This window comes from Centroberyx affinis, unplaced genomic scaffold (assembly GCF_046629955.1).
Source record: "Centroberyx affinis isolate AG114_WGS23_722 - 3 ecotype Tasmania unplaced genomic scaffold, CSIRO-AGI_Caff_v1 ptg001333l_1, whole genome shotgun sequence".
NCBI lineage: Eukaryota > Metazoa > Chordata > Actinopteri > Beryciformes > Berycidae > Centroberyx > Centroberyx affinis.
Window position 1 is genome coordinate 269,041 of NW_027279830.1, and position 24,911 is coordinate 293,951.

Below are 24,911 nucleotides of genomic sequence, written 5' to 3' on the forward strand. Positions count from 1 at the left end.
CAGGAGTGGATTTCCCCTCGAACAAGCTTCCCTGCACGTAGGAAGCCATCAATAATTTAAGCATCCCCCCTATTTTCATCCCTAACCCCCCCTAACCCCCCAAGCCCCCCAGCCTCAGCCCCTACCTACACACAGGCACGCACAAAATTTAGAATTATTTTTAAAATTTCATGAGGTTTATATATGTATAATATATATCATGATTCAGCATGTGCAGTTCATCAACTGCAGGTGAGTATAGACCAATAAAAGTAGTAATAATAATACTACTACTAGTAATAATATTACTTCTAATAATAATAATAATAGGCCTATGAGATAGAGATCTTAGATGTGTGATAGAGGACAAAAGAGTTGGGAGGAAGGGATCAATATAATTCCTGAGTGATTTATAGGTATTGGGCGCCATCTGGTGGGCACTCACAACATTGCACCTAGCTCAGAAATGTCTTAAAAATATGAACACAGTCTTCAATATACAGTTATTTATTGATTAATTGTGAATATTAACAGGCTTTCTGCAATTATGTACATTAGGCTACAGTGAAATAAGGAATGCAATTGACAAAATATTCACTTAATAGCAATTCATGCATCTCAAACCAGACAAAACTACCTTGCAATGACTAGAGCAGCAGGGATAATTGATATGAAACATGATATTTGGAATTGAGATAGACAATTTTGTCATTAAAAAACCATATAAAAATGAGTAAACACAGACATTTAAGGCATTTGTTTGTTGGGAAATACATCATGCATCAGGATCATGCACTAACCCTTCTTTTCCAAAGAATACTTGGACAGGCCCGTCTGCATACTTTGTCTCAGCCAGTGATGCTCAACACACACTGGAAGATAATCCTGAGATAGAAGTAAGTCAGGCTTACTTTTTGACTATCAAATTTGAATTGCTGATATCTGGAATCACAACTGCATAATTTACAGCCTAACATAAGTCATAACAAGGTTTGAATACAAACAGGCAAAATCCGAAAGGGTTTTAGGCATAAAGAGGCTGTAAATAAACATACTGTATAAGGTAAACAACAAAGCTGCGGTAAGGAAATAAAATCAGGACTGGGTTTCCCATAGTATTTGCAGCAGAAGTAGTTCTTTGCTTAACTGGTCTCTTGAGAAAGAAGTATAGCATTACATGTATTTTATATAGTATCCTAACACTGCATTTATTTATTTGGTCATTTATTTTGTAAGAGATAACAAAATGTATAAAATAAGAGATTTTGTACTCCTAGTAAATTGATAAGAACATTTTGAAAAAGAGGATTAAGAACTAACTTTAACCACAAATGTTTCAGGCTACAGACCAGCCACAGATAAATAAATTAATTGCACTCCAATACATCTTAAATATAATATACTCTTATTATCTACAGCAAAGCTAGCAACCAGTTAGTATGTATGAGCTGGCCACTAAAATTCATGACTTCACTGAAATTCTTACAAACCAGGGCAAGGGCCAATTTTAATTCAGTTACCCTTCTTACTGTTTATCTTCCACACATACATTAGAATGATATATGCCTACAGTACATAAAGACACCAATAGCGTGACATCTGAAAACAGAAAACATTGGCCATTCATTATCCATGTATAACACTAGGAAGGTTAAGGCTGACAAGAACGATCATCCTAAAACTATACAGACATAGAACTGATTGTAGTAACACAGAGGATCAGTCTAGAGATCTAACATCTTCTTCATGTGATCTGTTCTTATGATCTTAGGTACACATGTGAAATCTCATAATTGGTCCCACAGCAGGTTGGGCATCCCATGGACACATTAGGAGGATTGCAGATAGACCTGTACCTGCTGCATCACTATAAATGAATGTTGTGATCCCTAAATTAGGGCAGAAAATATGGAATAACCCAACATCTTTGATTGTTATAGTATCACTATATTGGAGGTACTTGGTTTTAATGCACAGTTTTAGGACTATTTTTAGGACTATTGTCCCTAAACTACTCATTCACCTATCACATTTACAGAACAAAAAACTTGTCCATCTTATAGCCCAGCTACAGATCAATGTAATTAATTTGAACTATGATAGCTACCAATGTTTCATAGTTTCATAACTCATTATTTAAACACTAGGTTTGAGTGCTGCATACATTCATAGTTCAAAGACAGAGGATGGGTGATGTATAACATCCACCCTAAAATGATATGGATTGACAACTGCAACTACCTTGGCTATTTAAAAAAAAAAAACTTCAAAACTGACATACGTATAATGTAGCTCTTTGTCTGAGGGTTCAATTCTTCATCTTACGTTCCAATTAGAGGCATCACATGCAGTTAATTTTTAAAAGTAAAAAGGTAAATTATGAGAGCCGGGACATCACACATCAACTCTTCTTAAAGGGCAGACATTGCCAACTTCGCATGTTCAAAAACCACAACCTCTAATTCTGTCAGGACATACAGAATAGTTGTTGCGATCATGACATGTGAGCTGGAGAGCGCAGCAGGAAGGCATTAAAGTGGGAATGATGCTACAAGCTGCAGTTACAATCGTTCTGCTCCTTGCTTTTCTACTCCATCCCAAGACCTTCCAACAACCATTTGCTATGGCACAGAATAATTATATACAGTAAAGGAGAAGAAAAATCTTCACACGGTTGAAGTATTTAAGCAAAGTGACACGTTGCATTGGAAATTTTCCTGCTGCCTCTACACAAATCCTAATATAGGAGTACAGTTTGACACATGATTATCACTCATTTATAAAATAAACAGGTATAACAACAACAACAAGAACACATAATGGAGTTATTATCCGAAAGATAGAAGCCCTTGATTGTTCCCTGGTGGCGATTAAATTCCCAGAAATGTCCACCCGTGGCTCCGTTAGTTGGTGGTGGGGAGGAGGGGCTACAGGCACTCTGACAACACTTCATGCTTGCTTGAAGAAGAGCAGAACTCGGTGCAGAGCTCCGTGTTTGGTTCTGTGATGAAACTGGCACTCAGCTGGAGTTTGAGCCTCTCCACCTCGTAGTTATGCAGGTACTCCTGTATCAGGTAGCGTTCCCGTTTGATCCGGGCCTTCACCTCCGATGGAACGTCTGGGATCATCCACGCCACGAAGAACTTCACCACAAAGACCACGTGCTGCAGAGGGAGAATCATCACATGATATATGACTTTAATCAATAATCAAAATATTTTCATAGCACCTTTTAGTTAAGAGTACAGAAAGAAATACTTTCTCAGAGGATAGTGTGTTGTCTTACTTCCATGATAATGATGAAGGCCATTTTAGCTGCCAGGATGTGCCAGAACTGCATGGTGTGTTTGTACTCCCCCTGGTGGCCTGGAGGGTAACGGTAGTCACGGTATCTGCACAAAGCAACAAGCACACAGGGGCAGGGTCACCATACAGTAAGTAATGTATGTCAGGGTTGGGGTCAATTCATGAATGAACTCAACGATTCCAATTCAACTGAGGAGCTGGAATTGGAATTGGGAACCAAAGTAGAATTGAATTGGAATTTCAGGAAGTTGAATATTTATTCGATGGAATGCTGTGAAGTTCCATGTTTTTTATGTGTGTTTTCTTACCACACATGAGACTACATGTAGTGTTGTATATACATGTATACATGTTGTATACATGTATATGTATATGTACATGTACATGTTGTATGTTGTACATGTATCATGAATATCATGAACACTACATGTTAAATGTACGTTTCAGGTGGTTTGATGTATATAACTTCACCTACTTTATTTACAATTAAACTATCAAATAAACTGGTTTTGTCCAGTTCTGCTATACTGGAAAACAAAGCAGAATTTTGATTGATCCTGCATAATTGATCCTGCATAACATGTAATTGTAATACATATATTATGATTGAATGCATTAGATTTGTTTAACTGTCTTTTATTTGATTCATAATGTTTGATTTATAGTGTTTAGCAAGTCAAGACAAACTCTCTTAGAAGTGGAATTTCATGGAATTTAATGGAATTCAATTCTGTTTCCTGACATTCCAATTCAATTCCGATTCTGTTTCCTTAGAGCTGGGTGACATTCCAATTCCAATTCCAGGAATTTACCATGCATTCTCAATTCAATTCATGAATGGCCTCCACCCTGATGTATACTCTATTACACAATATGTGATGGTATTGGCACAGATCAGTCACAGATCTGTGCCAATGACAGAAGGTGTTCATTCAGATGATCAGTTGTCTCCTTCTTGCTAACAACAGCTAAGGTATTGGCATCTAAAACATGTATGGCAGACCTCAAGGCTCATAATACATATATAATATGCTAAAGTACTGTATGTTCCCAGTACCTGCAGGTGGTGATGACAGAGCTGTTATACCAGATAGGGCTCTCCCCTTCTTCTGGCATGCTGTAGTTAGAGATCCGTGAGATGCTGTATGTTGACAGGCTGTTGTTGATGTAGCCCTTCATGGTGTGGTGTTCTGAGCTGTAGGCGTACAGGTAGACCATACGAGGGATCATGTCTGAGGTGAATGCCATGATGAATGCCTGGGACGAAAGAAAGCACATGAGGCCGTCAATGAAATGTTTGCCAATGGAGTAAAACCACTGCAAATATGATTATCCAGACACAAATTTAAACATTGAAGTAAATAATCTGAAAAGAATTAATTTCATTTGATCAAATCTATAAACAGGATTATGATTCAAAATCCAAAAATACATTTATTATGCATGAAAATACGAAAATCTGTACATGATTCAAGACAAAAACTCATTGAACGTTTCTGATGAAAACAATTATTCTGAAACTCACATTGGTGACAACAGACAAAATGGCGACCACATTGAGGATCTCCTGCCACGCTCCGATGTTTCGGGCCTTAGACGCCACAGGCCGTCTGAACTGGGTGGTGAACTTCCAAGCATCCACCCTGATCTCCAGGATGTTGTTGAACAGCGCCAGCAGAGGGGCCAGGGGGAAAGAGGCCACAAATAGAGTGATGAAGCCAAACTGGACCACTGTAGGGACAGGGAAGAGGAGACAACAGGACAGAGTGAGTGAGGGAAGGCACCAGAAAGAGTGATTACAATAAAACATAAAGTAGAAAACAGGGAAATGAGAGAGAGGAATAGAGAAAGATAGAGAGGTTTACATAATCGTTGACTGAGAATGAGATTTTTGTGCTAGCTATCTTGTCTAGATATGAACTCAGTATCTCACCCATCTCCAGGTATTCATAGAACAAGCCAAGCTGGCTGAAGTTCTGCAGGTCATGGTCCTGCTCCCAGCGACTGTACTGGTTCTCAGGTTGGTGCCGTCCCTTTCTGCTTCCCCACCAGTTACGCATCAGCCTGTCAGGAAGACCATGAAGAAGAACTGAATGTCACATGGGGATATGGTTAAATAAAGCTAAGACCAAATACTGGGATGTACATAAAGCTGACAAGGTGTTTCCAGCAGGAGATGATAGTGACAAATAAAATGGATAGTTGCGGTCCTCAGTTCTGGTTGGCTGATTCATATTCAGAATTGTTGTAAAATACCTGATGAAATGCACATCTGTATAACTGTTTTTTAAATACTAATGCACTAACCAAAAATCACCACTAATACTGGACGAGTATACCAGAATTATATTTCTTGGTAGAAGAATAACATGTAATTATTAAGTTTTATTGGACATTTGACAATTGTGTGTTACCACAGTTTCATAAAGCTTCTTGTGGCTTACTGCTCAATTCTACACCTGTCACACTGACGTGAAGGAGAGAGGAGAGCAGGACTCACGGCAGCAGGGCTTCCTGGATGTTTCCCCACAGTTGTTTCCCTGCCATGACGATCACTAGCTGGGTGGTCAGCTCGATCAGACAGCCTCCAGGGTCACACTACCACACAGGGACACACAGCACAGGATGCACAAGTTTTTCATTTTTAGATAACATGCTTTTATTTGAAACATGTACGAAACTCTCAAAAATCATGAAGTTGCCCTGACTTGTAGAAGAGTGTTGAAATTATCAAATTATGTGGCACTCGCTTTTTGTCCTTTGCTACAGAGCAAATTAAATAATCTCAGTTGAAGAAAAACTTGTCAGTTCAGTATACAAAATAAGATTAATTAATAATCACTACTATCTTAACCCCTTGCACCCTGAGTTTCCCCTTAAATTTCCCCTTCTGTATCTACTCGATGAAGCTATAGCTGCTTATATGGAGTGAAATATTCAAACCCAAGATGCCATTTTTCTATGACTGCACAACATCAGATGGAAAAATCCAGATGTCTTGCGCATCATTTTATACACATTTCCCTGTAATTCAGCATGACATATTTGGCATCTTTGGAAACCTTGGGATCTTGACTAGAATTTAAAATAAAGTTCTGTAGCCTTGAACAAAGCTTGGCTGTGAAACATGATGATCCCACATGAGGGGGACCGTGGTGTTTCAGTCAAGGTCTGACTTGATTTCTCAGTTATGTAAGAAAAAGCTCACCTCCTCATTCCTCAGTCCGTTCCGCCTGCCAAACATGTATGTGTAGTTGCCAGGATAACCCACAAATTTACCCTTGAAGAAGGCCACATAGAAGCAAGAGGAGTAGTAGTTGACAAACTGAAACATGAACATCTTCATGGTCAGCTTGTTCTCATACTCCAGGTGGGTCTTGGGGATTTCTGTATGAAGAAAACGTAATTTGAAGATGGCATCATGCTGCGGTCAAACCCATGCAATAGTCTAGAATGAATTCCTATGTTCTCTACTGCAAACCTCCTAGCTTCCATTCTTCCTGTTTGATATGGTATGAAACGAAAGGTAGGCTGCCCATTTTTCATCAATTTTACACTACTTAGCGTCTGAGTTCTTGATTTTTCTACTGCCTGTGATATTACAGATGAAATCTCCCTACCCAAATCAGTGATCCAAATGGCCACCCTCTCATAAAAGAAGTTGAGGATCATGATGATGACAAAGTTGATGCAGGAGGCAGTGACTGAGGTCGCTAGCTGTGGGGTGATGAGGCTGCCGACCAGCTGGATCTTCTTAGTCGGGCTGTCCTTCATGATACTTGCAAAGGCGGCAAACACAGCGAGTCTGTAGGCTATTACCCCGATAATACAGGCCACTATCAGAGACAGCTGTGGGGAACACACACACATAAACATGTCAACATGCTGTTGGCAGTATGTGAGTGGGCATGGAAAATAACCATTCTATTTATTGTTATGCACAAATTGCAGAAGGAGTAGACCATCTGAAATACCTGGCATTTGCATAAGGGTTAAAAAGTACATTAATCAAACTAGGTTAAATATACATTTAAGAGGGATAACAAACATTGAGTAGCACACACACACAGAAACACAACTGCACACACACACACTACTGAGTTGAACATGCGGTTACCCAGAAGAGAACGGTGGCTCCAGAGAGGCAGAAGCGAGCGCACTTGCTGGTGACGGGTAGATATGGCTCCATTTCCTGAAAGATTAGTTAACAGGCACTCTGTTGATTGTGAACCATAGGGTAAATAATGTTTGTCATGTTTATGTCCATGTTTGAAAGAAGGCTCTGACATACCTGGGTGATCCTGTTGAGTCTCTTGTGAGTGCATTTGATTTCAAACTCGGGTCGGATCTGAAGCTGCTGCTGTTCCTCTTCAAAGTCGACCAAGTCCCACTCGTACTCCAGCCGGGCCTGACGTCGCTTCCAGAACTCCAGGAACAGAGTCACTGCCGATTCAGAGAATGAATATACAAATATCTGTCTAAATAAAATCTTACAAACTTTGGAGCCTTCACTTGCGGGTGACAAATTTAATTCTAATTAGTAGTCATCCAAAAACAAAACCAAGATTCTGTTTCAAGTGAAAAAAGATCAAAAGCCTTTGTTACATGCAAGATAATAATTTCTGGTTTTCTTCTTTGGATCACTGCTTTTTAAAGGTAATTTCTTTACCAGCAAGTGAAGGATCCAAAGCTTTCTAGTATCAGTTTGAATCTGCCCGTCCCTCCAAAGAGCACCTGTTTGTTCATATAGTCCCGAGCAGCACTTCTTCCCCTTGTCTTTGTAAATAAAATCTTTGTTTGGGAGCAGTCCCTATTCAGGCCTGGTCTATCCGAGCAAATAGCTTACAAGTGCCTCTATTAAATATAATAGATAGTGCCTCTATTGGGTTTCTGTGTACAGAAGACATTTGTTGAAACTGCTCCTTGGTTTGGTGGTTGTTGCTTTAGTCCAAGACACAAATCAAGCACAAAATTTAAAACGCCTTTACTGCATTGCTAGTTCAAAGGAACATATTAAAATTAATTCAAATGCGTTGACTTGCTGTGACCTTCATCAGTGAATAGCAAACCAAAATGCAAAAAAAAAAAAGTAGATTCAGTGTGCTGGGCAAATCATGCAACCCTGTAGTATAAAGTAATGATGTTGGCAAGGAATGATCTGGGCTAAAGCGGTATGGATAAAGGTTGATGCTACAGTGTGAAAAGGCTATAGCTGTGCAAATCTGTCTTACAGTGGGGGGTACATTGGAACTCCTACACAGGTTAAATACGGTAACAGCAGCATGGACAGACACTTACCCCAAATCCCCATAAATATGGCAAAGAATACCGTCCCCTCATTATCAAACAGATGGGATTGCTGGAAGAGAGAATATGGCACAGGATAAGTTCCTTAGCAGACCAGGGGAAGTGACACGCTGGGCACAAACTGGGTGACATACTGCACACTCAGCAGGATACATTTTACATGGTTTGATTGAATGTGGTGCACTCAAATCATTAGTTTATTCAATAGTCATTAAGCACAAACAATATTGCTGTTATAAGAAACTATAACTTTTAAAAATATTTTTTCATAACAGGCATCTGAGTAAATTACTAATACCATAGTACAAGTGTGGAATAATGCTGACACTGCTACGGTTTAAAATTACAGGTGTGAAAAGGTTTTCATGGTGTTGAATTTACATATTAAATGTCAAGTTTTACCCAGGATGAGAGACATGTAGAGCTGAGCTTCCAAAAGCTGCACTTTTTATCACAAAGTGGACACATGACGATAGTGCCTCCAATCCTGGGATCACATATCTCTTTACTGAGGGACAAATACAAGAGAATGAAAAGGCACAATATTCTCATGTAAATATTGTTTTCCTTGTAAATTGGTTATAGCCATCCAGCTTGGTTTTTGAACAAGCCAACATTTAATATTGCAATTTTAAAACCAATTTATAAAGCTTTGGTATCATAGTAAGTAGACTATCAATCATTAGATGATTTGCTAGGCAAAATGAAGTATTCTTCCTACCAAGTATGAGCTCCCTGATGCCCCCTGGTGGCACTGACCTTGTTATGTTGTCATCATAACTGAGCACTCCATAGGTGAAGCATATGAAGCCCATGACGGCCGCAAAGAACAACATCTCTGTGTAAAACCCCAGCCAGGCGAAGTAGATCCCGATCTTTTCCCCATAATACTTCCTGCAAGCAAAGGATTACATCAACATCTAACTTGGCAGCGAACTCTCAGGCTTCAATATCAAAATCCCTACTACACATTAATGAAGAAGTAAACACAAAATCTTGGTTAAAAACAAAACGTAAATATATCCAGGTATTACAGATTACTTACCTGATAAGGTTAAGCGGCTGCTCTTTGTAGAAACAGAGAAACCTGGCCCAGTGGTTGTACAGAGTGAAGCGCTCACTCTCGCATTCAGCATTTCTTGCCCTTTTCCAGTATCGACACTGAAAGGATCAGAGAGATATTGGAACATGGGTTGTTGAGCAAAATGTCTTTTTCATAACCGTTTCATCACATATTCATTGAAATGAAAAAGGGTTTAGCTGAATTTTCTTTAACTATGAATGGATATTGAATTGGGAGCAAAAAAAATTCAGCAATAAAATTATGATGAGCAAAAAGTCCATATGTTAAGACCATGTTGTTTAAAACATTACAGCTCTGGGAAATGCACAAATAAATAATACAATTCTACATGCTAAAGTATTGGCATATTAATGTGCCTCCCTCCTGTGTGTCTTACATCATGAAGTGGGAAGGCTGCTGTGTAGGTCCCATTGCTGATTAATCTCTTGATTCCCTTCTTGTCTTTATCCTTCCGGTCCTCTTTGTAGTAGGGACAACGAGCCAGGATGTAATACACCTAACAACAAGAACAGGATTTAACTGAAGTAGGGGACAGACAAAGTCTCCACAAAATAAAGTTTTCATGTAGCATTACTGTATTCAATACTTGTAGATTGGTGTGTGTGTGCGTGTGTGCGAGTGTGGTTATAAAAAGAGAATGCTACTCAAGGTAAGAGTTGACGTAATATAGGCTATGTCTCCTGTGAACATGAACAGATTAATCAATATTTGCGAGCATGAACAACTTATTTTTTCTAAAGCACCAACATGCGATGTCTTTAAGATACACAGCCTGATGTTTCACCACTGACAAAGAGGGAAAGTTCTTATAAGTTACAGTATTTACACACAAATGGCCTTTATATTTCTCTGAATTGAAGCAACTGTAGCCATATCCTAGATAATCATCCTGGCTACAAAATCAACTGTCATAGGGGATTGGGATAATATACTGTATATGAATTCATGGCATTACTGTTTAAAGAGAAAATCCACCCTGATGGGGAATGATGGGGAAGTTATTCTTATGATCTTGAACGGTTCAGTCTTGACTTGTGAACATTACAAAATGTCCCACACAACTAGATAACAGAATCAAGATGTTGATCTGTGATGTGATCAAGAGACAAAATGAGGAGCTGTGGAAGCTAGTAATTTGATTGCCAAAATTATTTTTTAGAAATACATTTTACAATGTATTCCATTGGCATTTGCTATCACAAATGCTATCACCAGAAATTGTGCCAATATCCCCATAAAACCATCCTGGGTCAGCCTGACCACAAACATTACTGGGTTAGACTGAGTTAGATGGGGTTCCCTGGGTTGTAGAGTTGTTCATGTTCATAAATATTAATTGACCATCTAAGACCATAGGATATCTATGACTTAACATAAGTGAATTCTGCTTTTGCTTTAGGAAACCACTCACTATTCTGTTTCTTGTGGAGGGTGGGAAGAATGTGTCCTTGTCATTGATGAGGAAGAAGTCAATCTTGCCCTTGTCAAAGGGGGAAGTGAAATAGTCAGGTTCGGGATGCATGATGTGCTCCGGCAGGCGGAAAGGTTGCGACAGCCACTCCAGAGGGACGTCCTGAGCGTGGGGGATGTCATTGTCCTTGAACGGCACCTTGATCTTCAAAACATCGGCGTAGGTGGCTAGCACCTCCCACGGAGCGTGGATCTTCAAGTAGTATGTCTTGAGGTCATCCGAGTCCTGGCACAAGTGGAGATGGAGGAGAAGAAAAGCCAATGAGAAATCAGCTTGGTCAAACTTTATGTTGTTTAATAGTTTGGGAAGAATCCTTAAACAATTTCACAAATATACTAAATAATGACCATATCATACTATGCATCTCACTGACAATGGGGGGCAACCTCCCCTGTAATACTGGAGTCAAGTGATGAGCCATCCCTTTAAGATTTTTTTGTTGAATGTGTTGTGCCTCAGCATGAAGTCCACTAGGTGGTGCAGGTACTCCATGTTTGAATTCCTTACTGATTTGTCCTCTGTCTCCAGCTCCAGGCCTGCCTTCTCAAGGTTGGCCTCAAACTCCCTCCTCCTTTCCTGTGGATAAACAGGCAGACAGACAAGCAACAAACATGAGAACACACACAGACAGACAGACGGACAAAGACACATAGACATCATATTTCTTTCTCCTTTGCCCCCATTATTTTAGAAGAGAAATGTATGTTAGATTCCAGACAGAGACAAAGAGAAGTGATACAGCTGATTCAATCAATACAACTTCCTGTATGCCTCCTTCTTCCTCCAGACACCTTCACTCCTCGCTGGCATGCGACTGACAATCACATGATTCATATTTCAAATACATGTCTCTGCATGTGTCATGTCTCTTACTTATGGTGTGTATTCATGCATTCTAATTGCGTTACCACAGTGATCTACCAGTGGACAGCTGATTTCATTTTGCTCAAAGTTACTACTGTGTGTGTTTTGTCTTTTTCGTGTTTGCTGGCGACAAAAGTAATTTAAATTCAATTAATTTCAATTAATTGTTTCAGAGCACCAGAGATAGATTAGATATGAGACAGATGGATAATTTGCTGAGTTATCTTCATCTCACTTCCTCTTCATAGTGCACCATTTGTTCCTGTTCTCGTATGAAAATTGTGTACGAATATCAGGAACATCACATTTCGTCATTAGCCATACTGTATAATATTGTGTATGAAGGCTGAATATTGAACAAAAGGCAATTTGTCTTCTTTCTGTTAAACTCACCTGTTTCTTTTCTCCATCCTTGTCGTCTACATAAGACAGCACAAAGTCGATCCTGCGCACCCCGTCCCTGAAGAACACTGTGTCTTTATTTGGTTGTAGATTATCAGTCTGCGGGGAAGACAGAAACACTTCATTAAACAACAAACACACAAACGGCTTTTAGCTGGCCAACACTATAGAGAATACAAAGCAGACAGACACACAATACTAACAGCAGACATACAACAGAGATTCAAATGGCAGTACTGAAACTAACAGAATCTTAATGAGTAACAGAAGACAGACTTTGACATAGACACATAAATGGAGAGACACAAAATCACCCAAATTATAAATGCCAGCAAGTTACTGTAATATTAATTTCCAGGATTAGCCATTTGCTTACCATTACAATGAAGTGGATAATGCTGAAAATGTTAGTACGCAAAAGAGAATGTCTCTTTCCTTTTGAGACGGCTACAGATGAGGGAGGTCATGGCCACTGACAAACCACACAAAACTCTCCAGTCACTTGCAGAGGGCATGCCTATCATTACACTAAACTTAGACGCAAGCCGTGGCAGCAGAGGAGAAACATGCTGTACCAAGGCAACTTTTGCATTTCAGTCCTTACCTTAACCCTTGACTTCAAATTCTTTGCTATTAGATGATTCCCCATTACTGTGCTAATGGTTTTACCATTAGGAGGAGGCATTCTGTATAAGATGCCTCCTCCCTCTGGTGTTAACAGCATCCCCGCTCCTTCTCTTAGGTGTTTAACTCTTGGTTTATACAGAGAAAGTCTGTCTCCACAGTAAGTAACAGCACTCTTGCTGGCCTGGAAATAATCAATTTATGAAACTGGATAGGTGATAATATGTGTCGAGTTTTGTGAGACTGTTTCAGTAATGTGGCTTACTTAAGTCAAAATCCATCTCATAAGCTTTTACCAAGCTGGTGCTCGAGAAACTATTCTATTCATGGTATTCTGTTACATCAGCACATGGCCATCTTGGTAGGAAAATAACAGGTGATTGTAATGAATTGACAGGTGATTAGAATTAAGTGGCAGCCACAGCCAATGAGCTGTGTGTACTGTATGGTAAAGCACCACATTGGTAGGAAATGCGTGTGACATCATGGGAATACTATGAATACGTTCAACGTCACCTTGACATTGATGCTGAGACTCAAAAACACTACATCGATCTACTTTGCCACGCGGTTAAATTGCCAGACCCCAGCTGCTTCTAATTGCTGCAATATTCCTTCTCCACATCCCTCATTCATTTACTTTTATGAAAATATTGGCAATAGTTAACAGAGTAGAATCTTGTTAATCTGAATCCTTTAGGAATAAAGGTTGTTCATAGAATTTAAATGTTTCAATGACTGAAATACACTGAAATACAATGCCAAAACAGGCACATTTATACTGAAGTAGCATGTATAGTCCAAGTTAATAATTTTGCATTTAATACAAAACAAATGAGGCTCAACTGTAACTGGTCTGCAAACCTTTCCATGTCAGGACAGAGTAAGAGTACCAGTGTTTACTGAGTGTGTGTGTATATCCAAAAGCCTGGTGATTTCCAGTACAAGACAGCGATCATATATCCTACAGTAAGGAGGGAAGGACTAGGCCATATACTTAAATAAGTATTCTTCAGTTTAAAATCATCATAGTTAGAGGGCATGGAGCGCAGATCTAACTTCAATTTTCCAGTCCAATTTTAGAGGTTAGAGTTCGGTAGCCAGAAAAACACACATCAGAAAACAGGGTACAAGTGGTTAGAAAACCAGCAATTTTCTGCCTTTGTTTGATTTTGAATGATATAGTCTGTCAGCCATATTTAGGAAGTCGTCGGTTGAGCGAATGACAAAGCACACACAAGAAGCTAAATAAAGGATTATCCCTGCCATCGAGGACCCAGTCTGCTTGGTGTTTTACAGAACCCCACCCAGCTTGTTTATCAGACCCACACATCCACCAACAGGCCTGCTTGGAGGAAGTAACCAGGGAGGGAATGAGAAACTGTACTGTACATGCCCACTACTTCGATTTTGTATGAGACCAGGATGGAACTGAATCCTACTATGGTCGTCTATCAGAGCAATATAATATACTCTCAAACTGAACTGGATAAAAGCATCTGCTAGATAGCCTTGTTATATACACACCCAAGTCCCTGTTTGAGCAGTGTGAGTTTATTTCTGTGTGCTGCCTGGTGGGAGGCTGATAGAGAAATGAGAGGCACTCTTTGAGAGGCAGAGGTCTTGTGACTCAACAGCGAGAGCAGTGAGTCAGTAGAAGGTCAGTCATCTAAAGATACGACTTCACACATTCGCAGACAAAAAGAGCCTTTGGAAAATGTACATGAAAACAACCTCCATTAACGGCTGTTCATAATCTGTTATGTAAGAAGACTGATTTTAGCTTGTGGGGGATCAAATCAAAATTAATGTGTTATGGAAACAATGAACAAACTGTGTGTATGTGTGTGTGTGTGTGTGTGTGTGTGTGTGTGTGTGTGTACACTGTGTTGCAATACCCAGAGAGAGGGTCGAATCAGGCCATGGGACTTACCTCTGTGTGTCCAGGCAGCAAATCCCCTCTGTCAGTTGAATTGAGGCCATTACCATTGTTTTCATCTGTAAAAAAAAACAAAAAACAAATAGCAGCAAACAAGAAATAGCAAGGGCTTAGGCAATGCAAGGAAAACAATATAATGATATAGCTATGTACATGAGCATGAATATGCTGGCAAATTTAAACTTTTTCTACACTGGAAAGAAAAGTGTAGAAGTGCAGACAGGTTTCATAATAGTGAGTCGAGTCACAAGACAGGTGTTTGAAGTCCACATTTCAAAATTCAAAATTCAGCACTTAATTGCCTTAAAGTCAACAGAGCTGACTTGAATTTGCACTGCAGCTCAGGTTAAAGAACACAGCCGACACTCCCATACAATACCATAAATACCAAGTATTCACAGTCACATTCATTCACATTCAGAGATCAATTTTTTCGTCCATTTGTCCAAGTTATCCAAGTTATCCAAGGTTCACTCATATTGCACTAGAAAAGTGTTTGTGCATTCCATAATAAAAGATAAAAATGTAAAAAAATGTATTAAGAAAATAAAAAGAGCCTGTGTGTAAACAAATGACCTCTCAGGTTACCTAACCACGGTTTAAGTGCCTGAGGCGTCTGGGTAGAATTTTATGCTCTGAAATCTCCTTCTTGATGGAAGAAGTAAAGGGAGATGGAAGAGTGAAAACGGTCTAATATAGAATTCTGTACTATTTGCTAAATGCTGTACCTGGAGTTTGTGTTTTTTTATAAAGCCTTTATGATCACAATGCAACATATTTTGCTGTATCAAATATTTGTCTAAATTAGGAGTTATATATTGTATGCATTTGTGATTAATTGTGGTGGTAGTCCATTAAGCTTTTGTGGGATGGGGGCCAGTTTATTTAATGATGTTGTTTATGATGAGTTAGGCCTACGGTAGGTTTTGTACATTTGCATGGTTGTGCAAAGTGGTTGCTTTAATTTTTTTGTTATTTAAAGGTGCAGTCTTTTCACTGACCACTAGATGTCCTATCATGTATGAGCAGAAGTCCAGCGATGCTAACATCAATTGGATATTTAGGAGGGAACTAGTATAATTATTGTTGGTTTTGAGTTGTACAGTTATGCAGTGTTAGTGTAGGGGAGCAGATTATAATCTAGCTGTAAGTATTATGGAAGTTCAGGCATGGCAATTGAATTTAGCTCACAAGTTAAAGTAATTTTCAGTAAAGCTGGTTAGTTTTATGTGTTGAGTGATTCTGTTTTGAGTTTTCTATGATTACTAGGGACTGCGTCCATTGGAATGTTCTGTTAGTCTTTTTTGCGTTTGTCATGCAATGTTGTGTCTTAACTCTTAAGAGTGATCTTACATGAAGGCCATCAGCTGGCCTATAAAATTTACCACCACAGACACGTTTCAGACATGCACAGTCAGTTCAAAAAGGACCAAATAAAAATCCTACAGCCTCTTAGCGACTTAAACAGATTAAGACTCTTGCCCTGCTGGCAAGCGTAAAAATCGGGGGAGGGAGAGAGATGATAGAGAGAAAGAGAGAGAGAGAACCAAAGAGAGGGATGCATACAGATACTCTCAATTACACACACACACACACACACAGCCTGTAACACAAAGACACACAGCATTCCAGCAGCCTCTCTCCCAGCGTGGCGGACCCTGGCAGTGGGAATGTGCTCATGTAGCAGTGCTTTGCTCGCTGCCTCCCCTTATTATTCCTGAATGCTGGGAAACCAACACTTCCTGTGGGGGAGGCTAGAATGAGCATGCAGATATCAGTGAGGGGGCGGGGTCAGGGGCCGGGAGAAGCTGCTGTACCAGGAGTCCTAGCTCCCTCAGACAGAACACACACACACACACACACACACACATATAGGAGGCATGATCCGCAGCCTCCTTCAGCCACATCCTCAACCCACCCAACGACCAGCAGAGCCATGTGACAGAGAGCAGTGTGGGCCAATGAGGGAGTAAAGATTGTAGTGTGTTCATGTGTGAGCTCTCTGATAGGCCGAGACACTACAGAGGAATGAGTTGGAGCATAAGAATCCCTGAGGTATATGAAGGACAAATTACACAGTGGGATTTTCCCATTGAGCCTGTGAGAAGCCTCGATGACTGTGCCGCTCAGTTTTTTGGGGGTTTTTTTTGGTCTGTTTTTCTTCTTCTTTTGTCTCACATTTTTGGCCTCACTCCAACACAGTCAGTTATCAGAGCCTGGGCTGAGCAAACAGAAGCAGAGGGCCAGCAGTGTGTTATATTTATCTCTCCAAAGAGACTAGTAACTGGAGAAAAAGTTCACAAAGACAGTTTATCCTGCCTTAGTGAGAATTCAGCAGAAATAAACCAGACTACAGTGCAGCCAAAAACCTGGGGGAGAGAGGCACCCATGTGCTTATTGTTGGCACACATATGGCATACATCTTCATTCACTGCAAGCAAGTGCATTCATATCACACACACTTTTATTCATTCATACGAAATTACCAAGGCAACCATACTTTTTTCAATACACAAATGAGCTAAACTACAGATCATCTAAAAATAAAGCTCATGCACATACCGTGTTTTCAAACATAACATACCTTCAAACTCCCCCATTACTCTGGTCTATTTACTGCAGCTGAGATATTCTCTTGTGCACATGCCCATCAGCAGAATGCCAACTTACTGTGAATATGTGTCAGTAAGCTCTAGTGGGCTCTAAATTGAAGTGACACTGCTAACCAGCTGTGGTTGAGGAACTCATGCCCTAGATCAGTGGTTCTCAACGTGGGGTCCGGGGACCACCAGGGGTCCTTGAGGGAGTTCCAGGGGGTCCCCAGCAAATTGATTAATTGTTAAACTTCACCATTATTTCACTTACAAGAAGTTGCCACAATTGGAGAACTAAAGAATGTAGAAGAATGGCTGTTTAGATCATAGTTTCACTGTTATCTCTCTACCTACAATACAGATGGTCATGGAATTCTGGACAAAATCATATCTGACAATAAAAATATTCTCAGATTTGGGTTTGAGAGACGAAATCTTTAAAAAAAATTAGGGATCCTTGATATGAAAAATGTTGAGAATCACTGCCCTAGATGATCGGCTGCTACTGAACATTGCTCTCTCATAAAGCCAGTGACAGAAATCCCACATTTCTCAATCCAAACAAACAGTTAGATCTATTATTAGGCTTACAAGGGGATGTGAAAGGATATACCCCACCCTCTCTCTCTCTTTCTCTCTCTCTCTGTCTCTCTCTCTTTCTCGCTCTCTCTCTCTATCTCACACACGCACACACACACACACACACAGGCACAGACACACATCATCATCTTTATCTACACCCTCATCAGCAGCAACAGCACTTATCACATATTTTTATCAATGTTTACAACAGCACAATACATGGCATGACTAAAGTTTCTTCACTTCCCTATATTCACATATTGACGCTTATTGCACAGTACATGACACACAGCAAATGTTCTGCCGGTTTTCAACACCATGAAGTTATGATAAACTTAGCACTTAACACTTGATATGCTAAAAGCGCAGATACACTAGCTGTGCGCATGTATGTTTGACACATTACCATGTGCATGCGCCTGCCTGCGTGTGCATGCATCTATATGGATATGATACTCAAGCCGTGCAGACAGAATACAGTACAAGGAGGGTGAGCAGCTCCAAGAGGCTCTGCAGACCTAATCAGAGGCGGTGAGGAAGGCCGAACATACACAGAGAAGACAGGCAAACTCACGCCTGGGTCTGATTAGCAGACTAACCGGAAGGCAGAGGAGAATGAACCACAGTGCAGAGCTACAACACAAGTATGGTATCAACTACTGAGGAGAGGAGAAGAGAGAGTGAGAGAGCGGCATGATGAGAGCGTGAGTGGATGAGAGGACAAATGGAAGAGGATGATGAGAGGACGGACAGACAGGCGTCACATAAAGCCTTTGATCTGCCCGTACCTGAGTGCAGGTTAATCCTGAATGCTGTCAGCACAGCAGGACCATCTTTACAAGTCAGACAGACAGACACACAGATAGACAGACAGACACGGGATAGAAGTTAGTCTTAAACAGCAGGTAGGGAAAGGTAGATCAATTTGGAGTAGAATTGCAGTTGCACAAAACTGCTTATAGGCCTACTTAAAATAACCAATGAGGAAATTAAACAACTCAAAAGCTCCAGTGGAAAACTATGTCAAATATGCATGTAGGAATCAAGTAATGGTTTTTACATCCGTAATAGTAGAGTTAGAGTATCAAAATAAGAGGTGTTGATGACTTCCTCCACATGAAAACTATGCAGTGAGTTTGATTCAGGAATAAAGCAGCCTTTGTTTTACTATGACTCAAGCAAGTGTGGGATTTTGCTTTTTTTTTATAGCACTTGCTATCCGCAAAATCAAAAAGCACCAATAGCAGCTTGTATAATCATTCCACCAGGCTGGCACCTAGCTAGAACTCCACACTTTCCAATCTCATGCCAGTGGAGATTAAAATGTAATACACAGCATTGTTGGCACATTAAGTTATTGATGATTTACAGGCAGCGTTCTCTACACTGCTATCAGCGACAGATTTGTTGAAGCAGCACAGATTAGTACATTGGTCTAAGTGTAATGGGTCACACTGAAAGTCAGTATGGGTTAAAATCACACTGAATCTCCTATATACCAGTCATCCCCCTCAACTAGAGAGGAAGACAGCCTGGCTTGATTATTAGGGTATACTGCATGTGTCTGGCAATTAAACATGGCGTTTTGTATTAAAGCAGTACAGTGGAAAATAATGACAGCATGAATATATTATTGTGGTATCTTGTTTGGTAGGCCAACAATTGACACATGAAAACCCCAGTTAATGAGGAGAGAAAAACATTGATAAAGTAAAAACAATCCTTTATATTTTTAGTTGGCAATCTGTTTGCAGCATGTTCTATGTATTTGCACTTGGTTTGTGTCATCATGAGGAAAACAAATTTCCCTTCTTATCATCAGGATATACTACTCCCAGAGGCAGCTGTTCCTTGACAAAGCCCGGAAAGCTTGACCAGTAGAAGAATACCACAAAACAAGAGGTCATGTGCAGGGTAGATATAGTGCTTTATCTTAATGAAACACACATAAAATATCACGCGCCCAATCTTCACTAGTCTGCGATGAAAGGCATAGTTGACGGAAACTATCATTTTCGGGGAATATTGGGCAACACAGTACCAGAGTATGATGAAGAAATAGCTTTCTTTTTATCACTTGATAATATGCAACCTTTAGCCTGGTTGTCTGTTGTTACATGATTCATTTGAGAAGGCAGCAGACTAAAAAATATGATCCTATACCGTAATTCTCAACTGAAAATGCATCATTGCTTTTTAAACAATCACATTAGATGACTGTTACCCTAAGATACAACGACAAATACAATTCTTACAGGCACAGCTGTTTCCAGCAGCTTACATGAAACCAAATTTTATGGTCTTCGGGACTGTTTATTTTCCTTCATTTAGATGTTTTATGTCCGTACACCCAAAGGCCAGGCAAACAGGCCGAGGCAAGAGGGAGGCATATGGAAGCAGTGTTCTAAACTTAGAGCAGAACAATTTGGCCGAAGCTTAATCTGACAGCACAAAAATGAGTCAAAACAATTCCAGTTCTCATCTACCTAAACGAGAGCAAATCTGGGCTGAGCCACATTCTGCATGCTTTCCCTGTTTCACTTAGTATCATGCCGCTATCAAAGGGGTAATACAATTACTGGGCCAGTTTCCATAGCAACGCTTTGGCTCTGCCTCACGTGTGAGGGGAAGATGACTTCACCAGCTAAACTGCAGAGTGAAATCACCTTAAATGGAAGCACATCCCTTAAATAACAACTAATTCATATTTAATACACTAATGAATGGTCAGGTTTGCCATGAATGAACAGTGTCCTAATTAGTGTCTGACTATCCCTCACAGAAGGCAGTTGGGCATAAAGAACTGGCAAAAAGCTTCGGGTCCCGTAAAGATGATTTAGTGCAGGAAACGCCAAAAGCTTCATGGGAAAAAGAATAACTTCTAGCCAATAATCTCCAGATTTCAGTATGAATACAACAAAAGACAATACTACTTAGGCTTTGAAAAATAATCAATTTAGATGTGTAAAAAGACAAGAATTAAATAATTAAGACACTTAATCAGGCATAATGTAAATATAAAAAAATGTCTTGTTAGTCGAGCAGAATGAGTTCAGGCATGATTGTCTATAAATCAGGGTTAGGGTTGGTGTTAACAAGGTAATATACTCCAAACACAAACAGCGAGGTGAGGAAAGGCCCCTTCCTCTTGTTTCCTCCTGCACATGTGCCTGAAGGTTTGCCCTGATAACAGCCTTAACAAAGCCGTTGATGTGAGAGCACAGTCCATCAACCTATAGCTCAGCCTGGATAAACAGACACATATCTTTATTAACAACGCTCACTGATTAGCACGATAAAGGGAGAGGAATTACAAACAGTCAAAGACAAATTGATATTTGATTAAGTTCAGTCAACTCACTTTGCATCAGCCTGAATGCTGGGAAGTTGTTTATTTTTATTTTTCATTTCCCTCGAGGAGAGAGGGAGAATTATGTAAGGCAGCTTAGACTTTTCCAAAATTCTTTTTTGTTTTGCCTGTTTTTACCACATGATCTCAGGACCTTCACAGCATACTGTCAACTAAATTGCATGAGGACATACTCAAGTCTTTTATCATTGCAAACTGCATGTGTTGCATAGTGCTATTTCAGAAAAAGGTTTTGCATGTGCTACATGTAGATCAAAATGAGGTCATCACTACCAGAGGATCTTTTCAAAGGAAAAGATGGAGAGTGAAACACAACTCTTAAATGCTAATTCCTGGTGTTTTTTTTGTTTTTTTTTCATAAAAGGACTAATAACCCTAATTTTGAGGGACCATTCAAAGTTGATGATAATATGAAACACAAAATGAAATGACATTTTACTTTCCAGTGTTTTCCCAGATTGGAAAACCTTTGAGAAAAGAAATTGAGTTTTTCTGTGTTTTTCAAAAATGAGTGGAAACCCTGCAAAGCATTACCACACCTATCTTTATTTCCCTACAGAGCTGGACAGAATCAATATCTCCAGATCACATTTGCTGCAGAGATAATGAAACTACATTACTCTCAGTGTATTGGTTGCTCAAGAAGCTCATAAATGCATTCATGTTGTCTGGACAACACATAGGCTACTGATGATCCTTAAGAAGAGGGGGGTTTGTAATTATCCATTAAGACCAGGCTTCCTAAACCTTTTCAGTCCAGGAACAAAATGTAAAATTTAGTCTCTCATCCTCTGGCCCAGCTTCACTAAAATACTGTATGTCACTGTTCTTGTCATGTGGGGACCAGACCTTTCAAATACTTTGTGTTTTGACAAGCATGATTTTTTCCAAAATATAACACAAAGCACTCCATGAAGAGTAGATGAGCTTCAACTACTACTTAGTTACAGAGTTGCTCAAATGCTCAACTGATTAATGCCATTATTAAGGTCTTGACTCCACCTGTGATTTGGGTGGACCCGACATACTGTTCAACATTTTTACAAAAACTGCCAAACTACCAGAGATAACATTTTAAAGAATTATCAAGGAAGAGCTGCTTTCCCCATGCAATAGACTGAACTGAATTCCCTGAAAATAAGCCTGATTTACTGAAACAAACCTGATTTATCTGGTAATCTTGCTTCATGCAACAGCCCTCTAGGCTATGATCCCTTTTTGGTTTCACCTACTGAAGAAGTAGTAGGACATTTTCTGCAGAGCTAGATCCTATTTTGTTTTGTTCAGATTTTATCAAAAAAATGGATCATGTTAAGTAGTAAATGAGTTATCAAATGCAGAAGTGCATTTATTTTGCATTTCAGTTATTGTTATTGTCTCCCCCCCCCCCCCCCCCCCCCCATTTCATGTATTCTCCATGAAACTGAACATCTGTGAGACATCTCATATTAGGGGGCAGGACAACCCCTTCTATTTCTTTTCTGGCTATGGGAAACAATAGTAAATGCTCACTGACAGAGACTGAACTGTCTTGTATTATATAAATGAAATAAAAGCTGAAAATCAGCAGAATTTAACACAAACTCTACTTTTCCTGTCCATGGCAACTATTTTGCATAAGAGTTCCTGTATTAACAGTGGAAATAAGGGTTCCACTATAACAGTGGAAACAATGTCATCCTCACAATCTACCCCAATATTAGCTATTGGAGGCATAGCTTGGTTGGTCTTAAAAGACAGCAGCACTCTACTATGAATCATTTATCAATCTTTTATCAATCTTTTATGATGTGTCCTGAGAGACATCATGGAAACAAAAAATAAACAATATGGACAAGTAATAAAATTTACCCTCTACACTACTTCCCATCACAGAAACATCTGAAATGATATCTTAATTATGGCAAACTGGTTGGCCAGACTGTTAACCTACTGATGGGTTCTACCACAGTGCCCGAAACCACAAACTGAAAACGGTTCAACATTTAGAGTTGATGTAGTCTGACTATGAAGAGGCAATCCCACCACATGTGGATTTGCATACTAAGCTTGTCTAATAACATAAAGGGGGAACCAGGTACCATGTCGTATTTGTTAACTCTTACAGATCAATACTTCACCCATGACCATCTCTTTCTTTTGCAATTTATCTTGCTTTACACTGAATGAATGAATAAAGTCCTACCAGTTAATAGGCTACACATTTGACTAATGTGAGAGTTTCATGGAGAGAAGAGGCTAAGATATTAACAAGCGATGTGACCTAGTTATTGGGACAGAACAAGTGGCATTCCTGTGATGCAAAGCTGAGAGACTGCACTGCATTGATATGATATCAGCCAGTTTGCCTACAAGCCCGTCAAGGGATCATCATACTAACTTGTTGTATAATGACACAAACATGAACTTCAATGCAGAAAGATCATTTTGAATATTGATCACCAGCAGCGGAATCATCCTGCTATCTATCCGGAATGTACAGTCTTGACCTGTGACACGGATGAGTCTAATTAATCCAAATCCTTCAAGTCTTAACTCTCCCACTAGGACGTTTGCTCGTCCGTGACGTCATCGCGCACAGTCTCAGTTTTGGTGAATAGCTGCCAATTTGATGAAAGAAAGTGCATAACTTACAAAAAAAGAGTTATATTTCGAAACATGTATATTTAATTTGGTTGTGGATAAAGCCTACACAAAGCTACTGATTAGCCAGTGATCAAACAAACCATTTCATTTCTGTGTTATTAGAGTCCACTCAAATTTCAAAGTGGCATAATTTGGGAATACTGCCCAAAACAATCACTAGGCCAATCAAATTCCTATTTACCTACTTATATAGGGACTTATAGGGACTTATAGTGACCTTTTCGTAATCTCCTATATGCTACTATAATATTTCCACAGGGGTAATAATTTGTTATATTTTGTGTAGTATTTTTCAAAAGTTTATTTTAGGATTAGCCTACTGTAGCCTGGTTGTTTTGTTTAAGGGTGTGGTGGGCAATTTAGTTTCAATATACTAAAACAGTTCTATGACAAAATGAAGACAGTTTGATACACGCAGGAAAACGACCACGGCCACCACATGTTATTATATGGTCGATACAGCATACAGTACAAAGTACTAGACAAAAAGACAAAAGCAGCCCTCCTTATTATTTAATTACCTCCAGTCTGGGAATCCGTTGCGTTCTTCAGCTCGATTAAAGTTTCATCCCTCGCCTTTCCCGTTATTCGTTTCATGCTGGCCGACTGTTATTGCAGAGCGGTCACCTCTTCAGGAAAAGTGGGGAAGGGGGTGAAGATGCGGCTGCGGGTCGACGAAGACTCCACCATACAGAGAAGCACCAGCTGCTGATGGGTGATCACACACTGCGATCAATGGGTCT

The 24,911-nt window shown here is 39.7% G+C and overlaps 1 protein-coding gene across 2 annotated transcripts; it reads right to left on the minus strand.

The window, feature by feature from the left end:
* Positions 1–514: 514 nt before the first annotated feature.
* On the minus strand, positions 515–24,911 carry ano5b (anoctamin 5b). 2 transcript variants are annotated; one of them, XM_071525738.1, is made up of 21 exons: positions 24,690–24,911; positions 18,941–18,985; positions 14,971–15,035; positions 12,405–12,512; positions 11,655–11,723; positions 11,088–11,372; positions 10,053–10,172; positions 9,638–9,753; positions 9,352–9,486; positions 8,995–9,100; positions 8,584–8,644; positions 7,577–7,728; positions 7,403–7,477; positions 6,906–7,134; positions 6,494–6,672; positions 5,786–5,883; positions 5,219–5,349; positions 4,811–5,016; positions 4,343–4,542; positions 3,266–3,371; positions 515–3,143 (listed from the first exon to the last, which is right to left on the minus strand). In XM_071525738.1, exons 1-21 carry the CDS (start codon positions 24,763–24,765, stop codon positions 2,907–2,909), a joined length of 2,799 nt encoding a protein of 932 aa, XP_071381839.1. In that variant the 5' UTR covers positions 24,766–24,911; the 3' UTR covers positions 515–2,906. The 2 variants fall into 2 exon arrangements, with proteins under 2 accessions (XP_071381839.1, XP_071381841.1); XM_071525740.1 differs by lacking the exon at positions 18,941–18,985.

What these genes read in the sequence shown, in the direction of transcription:
- ano5b (XM_071525738.1), bottom strand. Translation starts at nt 24,765, where the DNA reads ATGAAACGAATAACGGGAAAGGCGAGGGATGAAACTTTAATCGAGCTG. An exon ending in AACGGATTCCCAGACTGGAG is followed by an intron (nt 18,986 to 24,689) that starts GTAATTAAATAA and finishes TGACTTGTAAAG; the next exon opens with ATGGTCCTGCTGTGCTGACA. An exon ending in CATTTGGATCACTGATTTGG is followed by an intron (nt 6,673 to 6,905) that starts GTAGGGAGATTT and finishes TTCTTCATACAG; the next exon opens with AAATCCCCAAGACCCACCTG.